Source organism: Leucoraja erinacea, chromosome 9 (assembly GCF_028641065.1).
Source record: "Leucoraja erinacea ecotype New England chromosome 9, Leri_hhj_1, whole genome shotgun sequence".
NCBI lineage: Eukaryota > Metazoa > Chordata > Chondrichthyes > Rajiformes > Rajidae > Leucoraja > Leucoraja erinaceus.
This window is the reverse complement of record NC_073385.1, coordinates 42,420,713-42,438,107: the sequence shown is the minus strand read 5'-3', so window position 1 is coordinate 42,438,107 and position 17,395 is coordinate 42,420,713. Positions and strand designations below refer to the sequence as shown.

Below are 17,395 nucleotides of genomic sequence, written 5' to 3'. Positions count from 1 at the left end.
GTAGAATTGCTGACTAACTTCGCCAGAGACCCGGGTTCAATCCTGACTTGCAGGTGCTGTCTGTACGGAGTTTGTATGTTCTCCCTGTGACCAAGTGAGTTTTCTCCAGGTTCTCCGGGTTTCCTCCCACATTCCAAAGATGTACAGGTTTCAAGAATAATTGGCTTCGGTAAAATAGCAAATTGGCCCTAGTGTGTAGGAAAGTGTTAGTGTACGGGATGATCGCTGGTCAGCGCGGTCTCGGAGGGCTGAAGAGCCTGTTCCTGCGCTGTATCTCTAAAGTCTGAATATTAAACCCTTTATCCTGTATCTGTGCACTTTGGAAGGCGTGATTAGAATTATTACATAGTCTTTTCGCTGACTGGATCGCACGCAACAAAAAAAGCTTTTTTAATGTACCTCGGTAGACATGACAATAAACAAAACTAAATTCAGCCACAATTGTTTGCCATCCTGCAGAATAATCCTGAATTAGCACAAATTATGTCACAGTTTGAGTCTTCATTCTTTAGGTTGAAACTGAAATTATTCTGTGGAAATGATTTCTTGAGGCATATTTTGACATCAACTTCAATTTTATTCAAACTTTAGACAGCATCCACAAAGTATCAAGCGATATTTAGTTAAAATGCGATGACATAAAAGTGAATTCAATCTGACCTGTCCTGTAATAAATGCCACAACTAAGGCATTAGAGCTTACAAGACTATCTTGCATTTGTACATGAGTGTTCTGTGACTACTCATCGTGAGTTTTGTTCCCTTGTTACTGTTTCTTACAGCTTAAGTTATACTTTTTAGGCATGATTAAACCAAAAAGTCATGTATATTTAAAAAAAAATCCTTTTGTTCTTTATAACAGGTCAAAAATTGTTCACAGAACAGCAATCATCTTATACTCTTCCAAGAGTTGCCATACAGCTAAGTACTGAAAGAGGTTAAAAATATGTAATAAAGCAAAATTTACAAAGGGTTGCACCCCGCTATGGGGGAGCGTTATAGATTTATGGGAATCCTCACCAGCAAAGGCACACTGGAAACGACAGAATGAGAAAGATACAAATTAATAACTTTGCAATTATATACTCAGTGCTCCATTCGCACAGGAGGTACAAGAACATAGTTACACGCACAGAAAAATAGATGCATAATGTTGCATGAAATGCAATAAGTGAACTTGTCGTTTTCTTAAAGTCTCCAGGTCACAATGCTTATCAGTGCTAGCATTTGGGATTAGAATGGCAATTGCTTTTTAAACTTGCATTTATTGGTAGAGAGCCATCATTATCTCCCGAAGACAGACACCAAAAGCTGGAGTAACTCAGTGGGACAGGCAGCATCTCTGGAGAGAAGGAATGGGTGACGTTTCGGGTCGAGACCCTTCTTCAGACATTATCTCCCCTTCCCTCCCACCCCACTTCCCTCATTGTGGTCGTGGCAGAAGTTGCAGTCATTTGATAAGTCCGTTCATCTTTTCCCTCTGTGTGTTTTTGTAAAAATTGTTCATTCATATACAGTTCCACCACTGATTTTCCGGCACCTTTGGTTCCAGAGCCTTTCTGGATTATCCGTTTTGCTGGAAAACCAGAGATCACGGCCTCTGAGAGGAGTCCAATGGTACCAGAAAGGAATTTTCGGCAGGAACTTCCAAGGGTGGGGTGGGTGGGGAGTTTCAAGTGCACTCACATAGTTTTGTCCGGATTATAGGAGATGCCGGACCACCAGTTGCCGGAAAATCGGTGGATCTGTATTGTATCTGTTCAGAGAATACTGACACCCTCGTTCAGTGCTCTCATTTCTGCCTCCTCCTTCTCTCTGCTCTCACTGCAGTCAGAGTTATGATTGACCAAATGCATCGGATACTCCAAGCCGTGCTCCCCAGCAAACTCTTCCCAGCGTGAGTCGTCACTCTCGTGAGTGATGTAGCGCTCTCCACGTTTACCCTCCAGCTCTCGTAGATTCAGCCACGTTTGGTAGTCCTTCAAAACCAGAGGGGAAAAAAGAGGGGAGAATTAAGCTCTAGCAAAGTTCTAGCTAAGTGTTAAGTCCTATCAAAAGATTTTGCACACACATGCACGCATACAGATGCACACAGGCAAACACATGCACAGACCCACACTTATACATCAGCATTGACTCTTCATTAACTATCGTTTTTAGGAATTGTTCTACAATGAGTCTTGAGACAAGTTACATTCATGTAAAGAATATACATAAATGACCTGGATGAAATGTAGACGGGTTGGTGAGTAAATTTGCCGATTACACTAAAATTGGAGGAGTTACAGTGAGGAATGCTGTCAGATGCAGAGGAATGTAGACCAGCTACAGAAATGGGCGGAAAAATGACAAATGGAGTTTAACCTGAGCAAATGTGAGGTGAAGTAAATTGGTTGCAACTCCAGGTTAGACCAAGTGCTTCAAACAATGTACTTCCAATACAAGAGTCAGACTGTGGGCAAAACCTAGGATTGTGCCTGGGCCTCTTTGGCTTTGCTGAGAGGATTGATCTAGGGTAGCAATCAACCAGCAGTGCTCACTGAAGATAGACACAGAAAGCTGGAGTAACTCAGCGGGTCAGGCAGCATCTCTGGAGAGAAGACATAAGTCTCATTTCAGGTCACAACCCTTCTTCAGAATCAGTGCTCACTATTCACTACAAAAACCTGTGTCTTTAGATGGCTCCAGAACAAATTTCACCAGCATTAGACTTTAGAGATACAGCATGGAAACTCTATGACCCACCAAGTCCGCACCGACCAATCAGCCCGTACACTTACCTACACACTAGGAGGTCAATTTTAGAACTCATCACAGTCACAGTCAAACCTGTACATCTTTGGAGTGTGCGAGGAAACCAGACCATTCAGAAAAAACCCACGCAGTGAGGCAGCAACTCTACTGCTGCACCATGTGCCATCATCAGGAGGATAGAGGTGATCTGATAGAGGTGTATAAAATCTTTAGGGCAGTTGACAGGGTACATTTGCTGGTTTTATGCCCCATCTGTATTCTTATTATCCAAAATGGACTGGATTATTTTTCATTGAGGATCGATAATGCACAGAGAAATTTACTCAGAGTAGGGGAATCAAGTGCCATAGGTCATAGGACATAGGTTTAAAGCAAGAGGGGAAAGGTTTAATAGGAACCTGAGGGGCATGTATACAGGGTACCTACAGAGTATATGGAACGAGCTGCCAGAGGAGGTAATTGACCCAAGTACTATAACGGCATTTGAATAGATACATGGTTAGGAAAGGTTTAGAGATAAATGGGTCGCATTTGTGTTATAACATTAAAATAATATAACTATCATACAATTCCAGAGTTCCCATGTAAGTTATTAGGGATCTGGTAACTTAGAGATGAACTTGGGGTTACAGCAGGTAAAAGAAAGTGCCTTAACCTGATCGATAGTGATAAGTTTAGCATGTCATATTTTTCCCTCTCAACCCCATTCTCCTGCCTTCTCCCCATAACCTTTGACAACCTTATTAATCAAGAAACAGGTCAATCTCCACTTTAAAAATACCCAATGACGGCCTCCACAGACGTCTGTGGCAATGAATTCCGCCGATTCACCACTCTGTGGCTGAAAAAATCCACCCTCGTCTCCTTTCTAAAGGTACGTCCTTTTATTCTGCGGCTATGGCCTCTGGTCCTACACTCTTCTATTATTGGAAACATTCTCTCCACATCCATTCTATCCAGGCCTTTCACCATTCGGTAAGTTTCAAGGTTTCCCCTCATCCTTCTAAACTCCAGCGAGTACAGGCCCAGTGCCGTCAAATGCTCCAATTTAACGTTAACCCAATCATCCAACCCAATCTTGTAAAAGTCCGCTGCACCCTCTCCAAGGCCAGTACATCCCTGCTGAGATATGGGGCCCAAAACTGCTCTCAATACTCTAAATGCAGTCTGATCAGCACCTTTATAAAGCCTCAGCATTACAACTCTACTTTTATATTCTAGTCCTCTCGAAATGATGCTAACATTGCATTTGCCTTGCAACAGGCTTATGTACGTTCTACAGGCAGCTTATCAATCACCAAAGAACTCAAGTATGCCCCAGGATCATGTTCCACGCTGGAGATTGGACTTGACTATCTCCTGGGAGGTAGATTGTAACTTAAGCCAATTCAAGTTGTTGGAGAGACACCATGTTCAGCCAGGAAGAATAAAGCAAGTGAGTGTCCTTTCAAACAGCAGAGCTGTCGGAGTGGTGAGTACTGCCAGCATGTATGCATGGGCTAAGTAGCTAGTTCCTGACTTGAACATTCAAGTAAATTATTCTGCTGGCACAACACAAAAACAAAACCTTTGCTCCATCTTCCATCACCATATGACTGCATGTCCTTGATCAAAAATAACTCCCTGTGAAGTGTTATTGGCAAGACTACAATGAAGCTCTCACTTGCAAGCGCTCTGCCACTTTAAAAATGTTAAACCAGGTTTTGCGAGCAAAATACCAGCGAGCCCGTGACGCTTGTTTTATGTGCTGGTGGTACTGCAACTTCAGGTGATGGAGAGGTGGACATTTAGGAGTGAACGTTGATGAGCAGCACAGTGGCGCAGCAGTAGAGTTGCTGCCTCACAGCACCAGAGACCAAGGTCGATCCTGACTACGGGTGCTGCCTGTGCAGAGTTTGCACTTTGTCCCTGTGACCGCGTGGGTTTTCTCCGGGTGCTCCAGCTTCCTCCCACAGTCCAAAGACGTACTGGTTTGTAGGTTAATTTGCTTTGGTAAAATTGTGAATTGTCCCTAGTGTGTGTAGGATACTGCTAGTGTACTGGGTGATCGCTGGTCGGGGCAAGCCTGTTTCCACGCTGTATCTCTAAACTCCAAAGTCTATATTGTCCCTAGTGATTGTTGGTCAGCACAAACTCGATGTGCTGAAGCACCTGTTTCCACGTTGTATCTTTGAACTAAACTAAATCAAACTGAAGCACGGAGTTTTGCAGCTCCCGATAGCTTTTTGCAAAATCCACATTTTGGCTGCTGCAATGGTACAGTTGGTAAAATAGAATGGAATGGATAATTTTATTGTCACATGTGACAAGGCACAGTGAAATTCCTTGCATCCATACCCCAGGTATGCCAATAGCGACCACCTACGGCACTGACAAAATTACAAAGTACGCCAGCTCCCCCTTTATTCTTCCCCACCCCCCTCCCCCCCCACACCACTGATCCCCCCCACGCGCCGGGTCCTCCTTTGTCCATTGTTCTCCCCCCTCCCTCACGGAGGTCCCCCCCATGCTCTCATCGATCGTCGACCAAGTTTAGAAAAGAGTTGATAAAAGTTAAACACATCACAGATGTCCACGTACTCAGGAACATGCTGGATTTGTCCAGTGGCCTTCAAAACTATTATGAAAATGATTGCACATATCTTCAGGTGTGAAGTTTATATTGATCTGGAGTTAATATTATGACAACCTTCCATGATTCGGAGAAAAAAACACAACAATTTTAACCAAGTATTAAATGAATTATGGAAGCCATACCTGCAACCAAGGGTGGCTTAGAGACTTGTCCACACTGAAACGCTTTCTCATTTTTACTTGCAATAAGTTGTTGATGATATCAATAGCTGGAACATAGAAAAAAAGTATTTTTAAGTTTAGTTTAAATTAATTTATTATCACACGTACCGATGTACAGTGAAAAGCTTTTGGTGCGTGCTGACCAGTCAGCGGAAAGACTGTACGTGATTATAATCGAGCCGCTCACAGTGTACAGATACAGGATAAAGGGAATAATGTTTAGTGCAAGATAAAGTCCAGTAAAGTCCAATCAAAGATAATCTGAGGGTCTCCAATGAGTTGATGGGAGGTCAGGACCACTCTCTCATTGTTGGCAGGACTGTTTAGATGCCAGATAACAACTGGGAAGAAACTGTCCCTGAATCCTGAAGCGGGGTTAAACCATTAAAATAATTTAGATTCTAAATCTAGGTGTGGCAAGTGAAAGCAACAAGTGCATGCAAACAAAAATCCAGCTCATCTCAGCAGGTCAAGGGCTGGCTCAGGGAACTTAAACCCCAGGGCTGCAGATTTCAAAAGCCACCCATCAACATAATGTGACTGATTGAACAATCACAAAAAAATGTAGCTGTCTTTGACATGAAGTGTAGAGACCTCTTACAAATGCTTTGGCAGACAAGAGCAATGCTTTTCACTGTTTGATTGCTACTTCGGAAGATGTTTGGTATCGGGTTGCACTAAAATACAGGTCCACCACCAATTATTCTGGCAACTGGTGCTGGAAGGCAGCAGCTCTACCGCTACGCCCCTGTGCTGCCCCTAAATTCTCCTTCCATGCCCTGCGATCTACACAATCCGCATTGCACTTGCACGACCAGTCCCTCGTTCTGACTCTCTAGCGGCTTCAGTGAGTCTGACGAAGGGTCTCAGCCCGTAACATCACCTGTCCGTGTTCCTCCACAGATGCTGCCTGACCCGTGGAGACACTCTAGCACTACATCTTTTTAAGGATAATAAATACTTCTTCCTCTCATTTTTTTAAATATAGATCAAGCAGCGATTATCCGGCAACTGGTGATCCGGACCCTCCTTTAATCCGGACAAAATTAGGAGAGTGCATTTTCAATTCGTCCCCCTTCCCCCGGAGATCCCCCTGAAAATGTGGCGCCCAGGCCGAGTGAGGCAGCCAATCTCTACCTCATCGGGTCGAATTTGCCCCCTGTATCCGGGGCTTTGGAACGGGCCCAGGGCCCGGGATGCAGCTGGCAGATCCATTCGGGCAGACGATTTTCTAGGCTGATTTTGCAGGCTGGTATAGCGACCCCTGGGCGACCTAGGTGGACCGTTCTGATATCATTGGACCTTCAGCGAGGCCCTCACCTCTGTTGGTCCGACAAAACAGATTGGTCCAAACAATCCAGAAAGGCTCTGGAACAAAGGGTGCTGGAAAATTGATGGTGGACCTGTAGTTTGTTCTCGAGTTAGCAATTGTCAAATAATAGAAAAATGGTGTGGATATAGGTTTGAATTTTAACTTTCATTTTATTTTTATTCTACTACTCTAAAAGTATAAGGCTTTAATAATAACTACTACATTAAGGGCGGCATGGTGGTGCAGTGGTAGAGTTGCTGCCTTACTATGCCTGAGACCTAGTTTCAATCCTGACTACGGCCGTTGCCTGTATGAAGTTTGTACTTTCTCTCTGTGATCGCGTGGGTTTCCTCCGGGTGCTCCGGTTTCCCCCCACATCAAAAGACTTGTAGATTTGTAGGTTAATAGACTTTGGTAAAATTGGAAATTGTTTCTAGTGTGTAGTAGGATAGTGCTAGTGTAAGTGGCCATCACTGGTCGTCGCGGACTTGGTGGGCCGAAGGGCCTGTTTTCGCACTGTATCTTGACGGCCTAAAATCTAAATGTGCATGGACATTTGAACAAAACACCAAGTGTAACTCAGCAGGTCAGGTAACACCTCTGGAGAACATGGATAGGTGACGTTTTGGGTTGGGACCCTTCTTCAGACTTGACATTTGCTCCCTTCAGTTTCTCAAAGGATTTTTCTTTTTGGTCACAACTATTTTCCTTCCTTCTTCTTTTAGTAGGCTACCCTGCACTTTGTGCCACTGACTTCTTCCTACCACAAACCCCCCCCTTCCCCAGAGTGTTGAGCAATGGCTGCATTTGTGTCAACCAAAGGCAGCCGAATATTCCAAGCTCTGGAGGTATCTCCTTACTTCAATCGATACTCCCTTCCTCGCACAAGCTAAGTTCAATCACTGACATGTCGGGCAGCACAATGGCGCAGTGGTAGAGTCACTGCCCTATTGTGCCAGGGACCCGGGTTCGATCCTGACTACGGGTGCTGTCTGTATGGACTTTGTACATTCTCCCTGTGACTTCATGGGTTTACTTCGGGTGCTCCGGTTTCCTCCCACTCTCTAAAGGCGTACAGGTTTGTAGGTTAATTGGCTCCCTTAAGTGTAAAATTGTCCCTAATGTGTGTAGGGGGTGATCACTGGTTGGCATGGATGGAGGGCCATAGGGCCTGTTTCCACACTGTATCTCTAAACTCTAAAGTCTGCAAGTCTTTTAAGATTCTTTATGGAGCCAAGATCGGGGGGTGGGGGAGGGAGCGGATGGTGGGTGGGGGTTGTATTCCTTGCTGGCAAACCCCAGGTTTCTATGTGTGATTAACACCTACATTAGTTGGATGGATACACTTTGGCATAGGTGACAGCAAATCAACATTGCACAGGGTTTAACATTGCCACCTGCCTACTCCACACAACGTCCCTGGCAGACTACATGTGATGCCATCGATGCCCACACTTCCGTGTTACCCGTTTGCTGAGCAGCGCTAGAAGTGCATATGTTAGAGAATGAAATTGGAAGTACATCAGTCGCCATTGCGTAGCAAAAAAAAATGGTGGCATGCAATGCAATGTTACTGTGACTGTATTTATAATTGCTTGGTAAAAACCTTAGTGCAAAGTTGATCAAATAACATATTGCAGGATTGAGATTGGGCAAAACCCGTTAAAAAGTTTTTGATTCCATGAAGATGCAAAGATAGGAGCAGTAAAAAGCCATTACTTTCGAAATTTAATATGAAGAAGTAACAATCACATTTGTCATATTAAACCATGTTAAAGTTCATAAGTTCATAGGAACAGAATTAGGCCATTTGGTCCATCAAGTCTACTCTGCCATTCAATCATGGCTGATCGATCTTTCCCGCTCAACCTCATTCTCCTGCCTTATTCCCATTACCCCTGACACCCATACTAATCAAGAATCTGTTAGCGTCCACCTCAAAAAATACCCAATGACTTGGCCTTCACAGCCTTCTGTGGCAGAATTCCACAGATTCACCACCCTCTGTCTAAAGAAATTCTTCCTCATTGCCATTCTAAAGGTACATCCATTTTTTGTAAACCAGCATCTGCAGTTCTTTGCTTCTACATTTTGAATGCTCCAGTGCAAAATCTCCTCAAGATATGCCCACTTTGAAGAAGTTCTCCTCCTCTCTCCGACAGGTGCGCAGTGAAACCCTCTCTCACTGCTCCGCCTCTGTGCTTCCTGCTGCTCCCCTGCTCTATGACCATGTTCTGGTCAAACTCACTACCACAACCATGTGTGTGTCCTCAACCATTGCCCACACCACCATATTGTGCCTCCTGCCTCCCAGTTCGGGGCCCAAGAAGGATTGCAGGTACCCACACTCAATCCACCAATTCTTACGACTTTAGACGGCAGAGATATAGCGTGGAAACAGGCCCACGAGCCCACGCCGACCAGCGATCACCCCGTATCCTACACACTAGGGACAATTTACAATTTAGCCAATTAACCTGCAAACCTGCATGTCTTTGGATTGTGGGAGGCAAACAGAGCACCTGGAGGAAACCCATGCGATCACAGGGAGAACGCACAAAATCACCTCTGTTGGTCCGGTTAAACGGATAATAAGGCAAGGCTGGTGGAGCTGTACTGCAAAAGGTGAAAAGCATTTATTTCTCTGCCGAGTCGACTGGGCTTGGTCCCCGGGTCTGCCTGGAGGGATATCGGCGAGAATGGGGGGCCTTTGGAAATCCGTCACCCTCTTGGTCGAGGATGTGCACCTGAGAACAAAGAGGGACATGGGGGGGGCGGGAGGCAGGCAGAAGGATGAGGGACTATACTGAATACTTTTGTAACTTTCTCGGTGCCCTTTACATACTCTTTGCATACTTGTGTACTGCATGCAAAATGAGGAATTTCACTGTACCAAGTACACGTGTTATTAAAGTATAAAATATTGTTCAATCAAACAAAAATAAAGGCAAAAACCTCTCTTTGGATGAAAGGTGAATATAGAATGGTGATTCTAACACATCATTCCTGTAGAGTGATATGTCAATCTATTACACTCACCATCCACTGAGATCTCCTTCCAGGGATTAGGGGGGTACATGAAATCTGCATTCTGAATTTGATCGTGAATATCTTCATCTTCATTGAATGGAAAGGTGCCACTAAGACTGACATAGACGATAACTCCTACCGACCACATATCTAATGATCGATTATATCCTTTGTTCCGAAGTACCTCCGGAGCCAAATATGCTGGTGTTCCCACCACAGAACGTCTGAAAGACTTTTCCCCGATTATCCGTGCAAATCCAAAGTCGCAAAGCTTGACCTACGTTTGGAAAAGAAGCAGGTATGAAAACGTGCTTTGCACGGGCAGGATTGTGTGTGAGTGCACTGATAGTATCAACGCTACAGCAACCGTGGTCACTTAACGGCATTATAAAATCATTCTAACCTGTGGCAAAGGATCAGCAGATGCTAACAGGACATTCTCAGGTTTCAGGTCACAGTGGACTATGTTCTTAAAATGAAGATGTCGCAAAGCAACGAGTATCTGTTTAAAAAAAAATCAAGTTATTAAAAGCACTAAGCAAGTCTTTATTCAACGTATGGCCTGGGAAATTCATAGCGCTTTGCTTCTTGGAAATTTTGTTATCATCAAACCATTGACGATATATCTTAAATCCTCCAGAAGTATACCCTCAGGAATGCTACTATCATGAAAGCCGTCTAACTCTTTGCTAGTAAAAGATTATATGAAAAATCATTTTTAATCTAAGTTGTTATCTCGTCCCTGATTTCAATTTGTCCACCTTATATTCTATGCTCTTTGCAATCTGAAATTCCTTCATTTATCTTACCCTAACTGTTCTTTTATTTCCATTGTCATTCACAGGTACATGGACAGGAAAGGTTTAGAGGGGTATGGGCCAAACGCTGGCAGGTGGGACTAGTGTAGATGGGACATGTTGGTCGGAGTGGGCAAGTTGGGCCGAACGGCCTGTTTCCACATTGTGTGGCTCTAAAATGCAGGAAACAATTTTCAAAACAGAGGCCAACATTTTTATTGGAGGGAGCAGCAGATTCAGGCTCTCTTCAGTGTTAAAACTGAGATGACTAAGCACTAGAAGTAAGCAACGCACATATGCATTCTTTAATATCAAGTGAGATTTTTGACATAGATGAAAAAGCCTTAAAAAGAAGACACACGGTACTGGAGTAACTCAGTGCCGCGCAGTCAAGCAGCGTCTCTTGAGAACATGGATAGGTGATGTTTGGGGTTGGAACCCTTCTTCAGACTAAATGGATAGGTGATGTTTCTGGTGATTCTCCAAAGATGCTGCCTGACCTGCTGAGCTACTCCAGCACTTTGCATTTTTTCTTGTAAACCAATATCAGCAGTTTCTTGTTTCTACTCTGCAGATTAAAAAAAAGTTTCGTAGCTTTCATTTAAGACTGGTAATGCCCCTGTCCCAGTTAGGAAACTTGAACGGAAACCTCTGGAGACTTTGCGCCCCACCCAAGGTTTCCGTGTGGTTCCCGGAGGTTTTTGTCAGTCTCCCTACCTGCTTCCACTACCTGCAACCTCCGGCAACCACCTGCAACCTCTGGGAACCGCACGGAAACCTTGGGTGGGGCGCAAAGTCTCCAGAGGATTCCGTTCAGGTTTCCTAAGTGGGACAGGGGCATAAGACTCAGCAATGTGGAGTCTTCACCAACTGGATGGAAACACCAATGAGACAAGTTGTGACGTGACAAATATACCTGTCCAGGAAGTTACCTAAAGTGGAGAAGTCAGTGTTTGTTTTACCTTCTTTGAGTCATACAACTTCAGCCCAACTTGCTCATGTCGACCAACATGCTCCATCTACACTAGTCCCACCTGCCTGTAACCCTCTAAACATATCCGGTCCATATCCTATTCTCGTCTTTAAGATTGTACTATAACCATTTGGCATTTGTAACTATCACGTACCTGCGTAATGAGAAATTTTGTTATATGTTCTGGCAAACGTCCCTTCTCACTAGACAAGATCATCTCCAACATGTCTCCGTGGAGCTTCTCCATGATAACGAACACTCTTTCGGGAGTCTCAAACATGCAATCCAAGTTCACCACACCAGGGTGATGCAGGTTCTGGGCAAAGAAACGGTACCTATAAAAAAGATGTTCTTCCCTATATATAATAATACAAGTTGTAAATGGTACAATCACTTTCAAACATTTTAGTTTAGAGATACAGCACGGAAACAGGCCCTTCAGCCCACCGTGTCTCCGCTGACCAGCGATCCCCATACACTAGCACTATCCTACACACTAGGGACATTTTACGATTTTTACCAAAGCCAAATAATCTACAAACCTGTACATCTTTGGAATGTGGGGGGGAAACCGGAACACCCGGGGAAAACCCAAGCGGTCACAGGGAGAACGTACAAACTCCGTACATACAGCACATTCGTCGTCAGGATCGAACCCGGGTCTCTGGCGCTGTGTGGCAGCAAATCTACTGCCGTGCCACCCTTATATTTTAAATTTCTTTCTCCATGAAATGTTTGTGATAGAAAGGAGCACGGTGATATCTAAGTTACATAGGAATATTAATTTAAAAGCTTAGGCTAGAGCATGTAGCCTGAGGCAAGTAGGGTTTGCCTTTTTCAGATTTGCCCATGCAAACTAGCTGCCCAAAGGTACCTAATCCAAAAAGATCAGGCCCTGTGGAATCAGCAGGACCCTGTGGTGTGTGGGCCAAAACAAACACCTGCCACAAAACTGCAAAACAACAGTGAACCCTCATTATAACGGACCAGACTGGGGTAATGGTACCTGTTTTGCCGATTGTCTGCTAAAACCGAGTAAGGGAAACTAATTAGTAGAAACAAAGAACTGCAGATGCCAGTTAGCACGCAAAGGACACAAAGTGCTGGAGTAACTCAGCAGGTCAGGCAACATCTCTGGAGAACGTGGATAGCTGATGTTTCAGGTCGAGACTTTTCTTCAGGCCACCGCTGGAACTGGGCCTGGAATCCAGCTGAGTTGACGGCCTCAGCTTGGGGAGAGGCGAGGACCAGCGGAGTCGATGGTCGTGGCCCGCAGGCGGACGGAGTGCAGGTGAGGGTCGGCAGTGGCGTAGGTAGGCGTGGCCTGGAAGCGGCAGAGTGGCAGAGCGGGCCGGGGGATGGTGACAGCAGACTGACCTGGCAGTGAACGTTGGTGGGACCGTCCGCTATAACCGAAATTCACTATGAAGAGGTCCGTAATAACGAGTGTTTACTGTACTAACAAGCCCCCTCCCCCATCCCCGACCTGGACTTGCACCTATTTCTCCCCTCCTCCTCCACCTACCTTCCTTCCTTCCTCTAGCTTCACAATTCACCTCAAATACCAGAGGGCATAGTTTTAGGGTGAGAGGGGCAAAGTTTGAAGCAGAGGCACAGGGAAACTTTTCTTTACACAGAGGGTGGTGAGTGCCTGGAATGTGCTGCCAATGTTGGTGCTTTAGGCAGATGTGATAGTGGCATTAACGAGAATTTTGGATAGGCACATGGATATGTAGGGTTATGGGTTACGCGCTGGTAGATAGAGATGGTCTTGGCATCATGTTCAGCACAGGCCGAAAAGCCTGTTCTTGTGCTGGCTGTACTTCTATATTTTAGAATAAACAAGGTCCAATAAAAACAGATGAATTTCAACACTTGGGGGCCAGATTTTGTCAAGGCTTTCAAAGGTAAAATGATATGATGGCTGACTAGCTGTCTTCCCAATACGGAGTTGTGTCCTTTGAATTGATAGTTCATAAGTTATAGGAGAAGAATTAGGCCATTCGGCCCATCACATTAACTTTGCCATTCAATCATGACTGATCTCTCTCTCCCTCTCAACCCCATTCTCCTGCCTTCATCCCTTAACTCCTGACACGCTTACTAATCAAGAATCAGTCAATGTCTGCATTAAAAAATATCCATTGACTTGACCTCCGCAGCCATCTGTGGCAATGAATTCCACAGCCAGGTAGTCAGGATATCGATAGTCAGGATTCCTGCCCTATTTACCTGCAAAATGGCAACTTCATTCCGTAGCTGACTTTCTTGCTTTGTCGGAAAGCGTAGTTTGTCAATCACTTTGATGGCAACGTCTCTGCCTGTCTTGCGATGCTTACCTAACATACAAACAAAAAGGATTCAAGGTTTAGTCCTGGATACTGTGGTAGCATGGTGTCTTCCTGTGATATTGATACTAACAAATTCTATTTGCTATCCCCTCCAGCTCTCTGTAGTTAGAATTCAGTAGTTGGCTTATTACTTGTCCAAGTGTTTAGTTTAATTGAGAGATACAGCGTGCAAACAGGCCCATCGAGTCCACGCCATCCATCGTTCACCCATACAATGTTCAATGTTATCCCATTTCTGCATCCTGCACACTCGGGGCAATTTACAGTAGCTAATTAACTTACAAACCTGTACATCGTTGGAATGTGGGAGGAAACAGAGCACCCGATGGAAGCCCACACGGTCAGAGGTGGAATGTACAAACTCCGCACAGACGGCACCCGAGGTCTGGATCGAACCCGGGTCTCTGGCACTATGAGGCAGCAGCTCTACCCCTGTGCCAACCTACAATGGATATTGGGTGCCTGACAGAACAAGAAATGTACTAATTGCTGCATGCATGAAAGAAAATGGTTACTGTTGCCTCTCCTTCAATGGAATTGGGAAGGAAAAAAAGCACTCTTGATCACATTATTCCCTTTATCCTGTATCTCTGCACTGTGGACAGCTTGATTGTAATCATTGCAATGATTAATGATACCTTACTTTATTTGCATATACATAGGTCGGGTAAGATTCTTTATTTTTCCATACAATACACAAAGTATGCAGAGGCGCCACGTATCTGCGCCGACAATATTACAAAAGTACTCTTTAGAGTCCCAATGGACCCTCTTTGTACTCGTCGCCCACACCCACCCCACCCACACACACCCCCTCACTGCCGAGTCACTCTTCATCATGCATGGTCTTTTGTATAGTGAAGATTATGTCTAATCATGTATAGTCTTTTGCTGACTGGATAGCACGCAACTAAAAAGCTTTTCACTGTTGACAACAATAAACTAAACTAAACTAGCTGAAGAGGGTAAGGACAATATCTCATGCAGGAATTGACCACACAGTGTAAAAGGATTGCTCAATTGAGTGGGTGTCAGAGAGTCAAACTCAGTCTCTGTGGTCCTACCCATGGGGACTTGTGGGACGTGATGGGAGGCCATAGATTCTTTATGGTAAAACTCTTCAAAGTGAGAAAACTGGAAACCAAGTAAGGTAACTTTGTGGCTAATTGTCCTGTAAAGTATATGGTTAAAAAGTAAAATCACAAAAGGAAGAGTTAATTTCCCAGTGAGCAGCTCATGGTGGTTTTTTGGAAAAGGAACATGTGCAATTGTAAATAGACACAAAATGCTGGAGTAACTCAGCGGGACAGGCAGCATCTTGCGATAGAAGGAATTGGAGATGTTTGGGGTCGAGACTCTTCTTCAGACCGAAGAAGGCTCTCGACCCGAAACATCTACCATAGCTTTTATCCAGAGATGCTGCCTGTCCCACTGAGTTACTCCAACACTTTGTGTCCACCTTTGGTGTAAACCAGCATTTGTTGCTCCTTCCTACACATGTGCCAATTGTAACACCTGTCATGTAGCAAGCGTTCATTATTACTTTGTAAATGAGGGTGATTTTAAGCTGATTCTGTAATTGTATACCTACAGGTTCTACATGGTGCAATTGGTAAGTTGAAATAAAATGTGAATATCCATCTGATTTTTGTGGCTTTCAATTTCAATTTCAATAATCAAGATCTAGAATTAGATATTTTTTCCCCCAATTACTCTGCCTAAACAGTCATAAAGTAATTCAGAGTGGAAACAGGCCCTTCGGCCTAACTTGCCCACTGACCAATATGTCCCATCTACACTAGTCACAACCTGTCTGGATTTGATCCATCATATCTATCTATCTATCTATATTACTAAAAGTCGTTTTTTGACCGGTTTTGGCCATTTGTGCTGCGATTTCCGAGAGAACGCCACCACCTACGGCCGTCATTTTTGGCCACCTTGCTCAGAGCCCCCCTCCGCCGCATGTGTGCCGAGGATTTTTCCCGTCGATTAAAAATGACAGAGATATTAATGTTTGTACAAAATTCCCCATTCTCTCTGCTGCCCCCGCTGGCGGCAGGGGGGAGGGACCATAAAACCAGGAAGTGGTGTGCCACACAGTCTCTTCAAGATGGAGGAAGGCAGAGGGTCATGTTTCTCTGAGCTGTGAATAACACTGAACACATGTCTACTCAAATGTAAGTGCCCTTAGTGGTTCTAAAATGCTTGCAGAATGTGTCTATTGGTTCTAAAGCTTGCAAAAAAAAGTGTCTATTGGTTCTAAAGCTTGCAAAAAATGTCTATTGGTTCTAAAGCTAGCAAAACGTGTCTCTATTGGTTCTAAAGCTTGCAAAAAGTGTCTCTATTGGTTCTAAAGCTTGCAAAAAGTGTCTCTATTGGTTCTAAAGCTCGCAAAAAGTGTCTCTATTGGTTCTAAAGCTTGCAAAAAATGTCTCTATTGGTTCTAAAGCTTGCAAAAACAATGTCTCTATTGGTTCTAAAGCTTGCAAAAAATGTCTCTATTGGTTCTAAAGCTTGCAAAAATGTGTCTATTGGTTCTAAAGCTTGCAAAAAAATGTCTATTGGTTCTAAAGCTTGCAAAAAAAATGTCTACTGGTTCTAAAGCTTGCAAAAAGTGTCTCTATTGGTTCTAAAGCTTGCAAAAAGTGTCTCTATTGGTTCTAAAGCTTGCAAAAAATGTCTCTATTGGTTCTAAAGCTTGCAAAAAAATGTCTATTGGTTCTAAAGCTTGCAAAAATATGTCTATTGGTTCTAAAGCTTGCAAAAAAATGACTATTGGTTCTAAAGCTTGCAAAAAATGTCTATTGGTTCTAAAGCTTGCAAAAAAATGTCTATTGGTTCTAAAGCTTGCAAAAAAATGTCTATTGGTTCTAAAGCTTGCAAAAAAAATGTCTATTGGTTCTAAAGCTTGCAAAAAGTGTCTCTATTGGTTCTAAAGCTTGCAAAAAAATGTCTATTGGTTCTAAAGCTTGCAAAAAAAGTGTCTCTAAAAAAGTCTATTGGTTCTAAAGCTTGCAAAAAAATGTCTCTATTGGTTCTAAAGCTTTCAAAAAGTGTCTCTATTGGTTCTAAAGCTCGCAAAAAGTGTCTCTATTGGTTCTAAAGCTCGCAAAAAATGTCTCTATTGGTTCTAAAGCTTGCAAAAAATCTCTATTGGTTCTAAAGCTTGCAAAAAATGTCTATTGGTTCTAAAGCTTGCAAAAAATGTCTATTGGTTCTAAAGCTCGCAAAAAAATGTCTCTATTGGTTCTAAAGCTTGCAAAAAGTGTCTATTGGTTCTAAAGCTTGCAAAAAATGTCTCTATTGGTTCTAAAGCTTGCAAAAAATGTCTCCTATTGGTTCTAAAGCTTGCAAAAAATATGTCTATTGGTTCTAAAGCT

General features: G+C 43.7%; 1 protein-coding gene across 2 annotated transcripts in view; it reads right to left on the bottom strand.

Moving 5' to 3' along the window:
• Positions 1–556: 556 nt before the first annotated feature.
• prkd1 (protein kinase D1) overlaps positions 557–17,395 on the bottom strand; it is a 170,521-nt gene continuing 153,682 nt past the window's right edge. For both annotated transcript variants that reach the window (XM_055640673.1, XM_055640674.1), the window contains exons 13-18: positions 13,894–14,000; positions 11,816–11,977; positions 10,295–10,393; positions 9,901–10,168; positions 5,511–5,596; positions 557–1,978 (exon numbers count right to left, since the gene is read on the bottom strand). In XM_055640673.1, the coding sequence (XP_055496648.1) occupies positions 1,760–1,978; positions 5,511–5,596; positions 9,901–10,168; positions 10,295–10,393; positions 11,816–11,977; positions 13,894–14,000 (941 nt within the window). In that variant the 3' untranslated portion in view covers positions 557–1,759. The remainder of the gene's footprint in view (positions 1,979–5,510; positions 5,597–9,900; positions 10,169–10,294; positions 10,394–11,815; positions 11,978–13,893; positions 14,001–17,395) is intronic.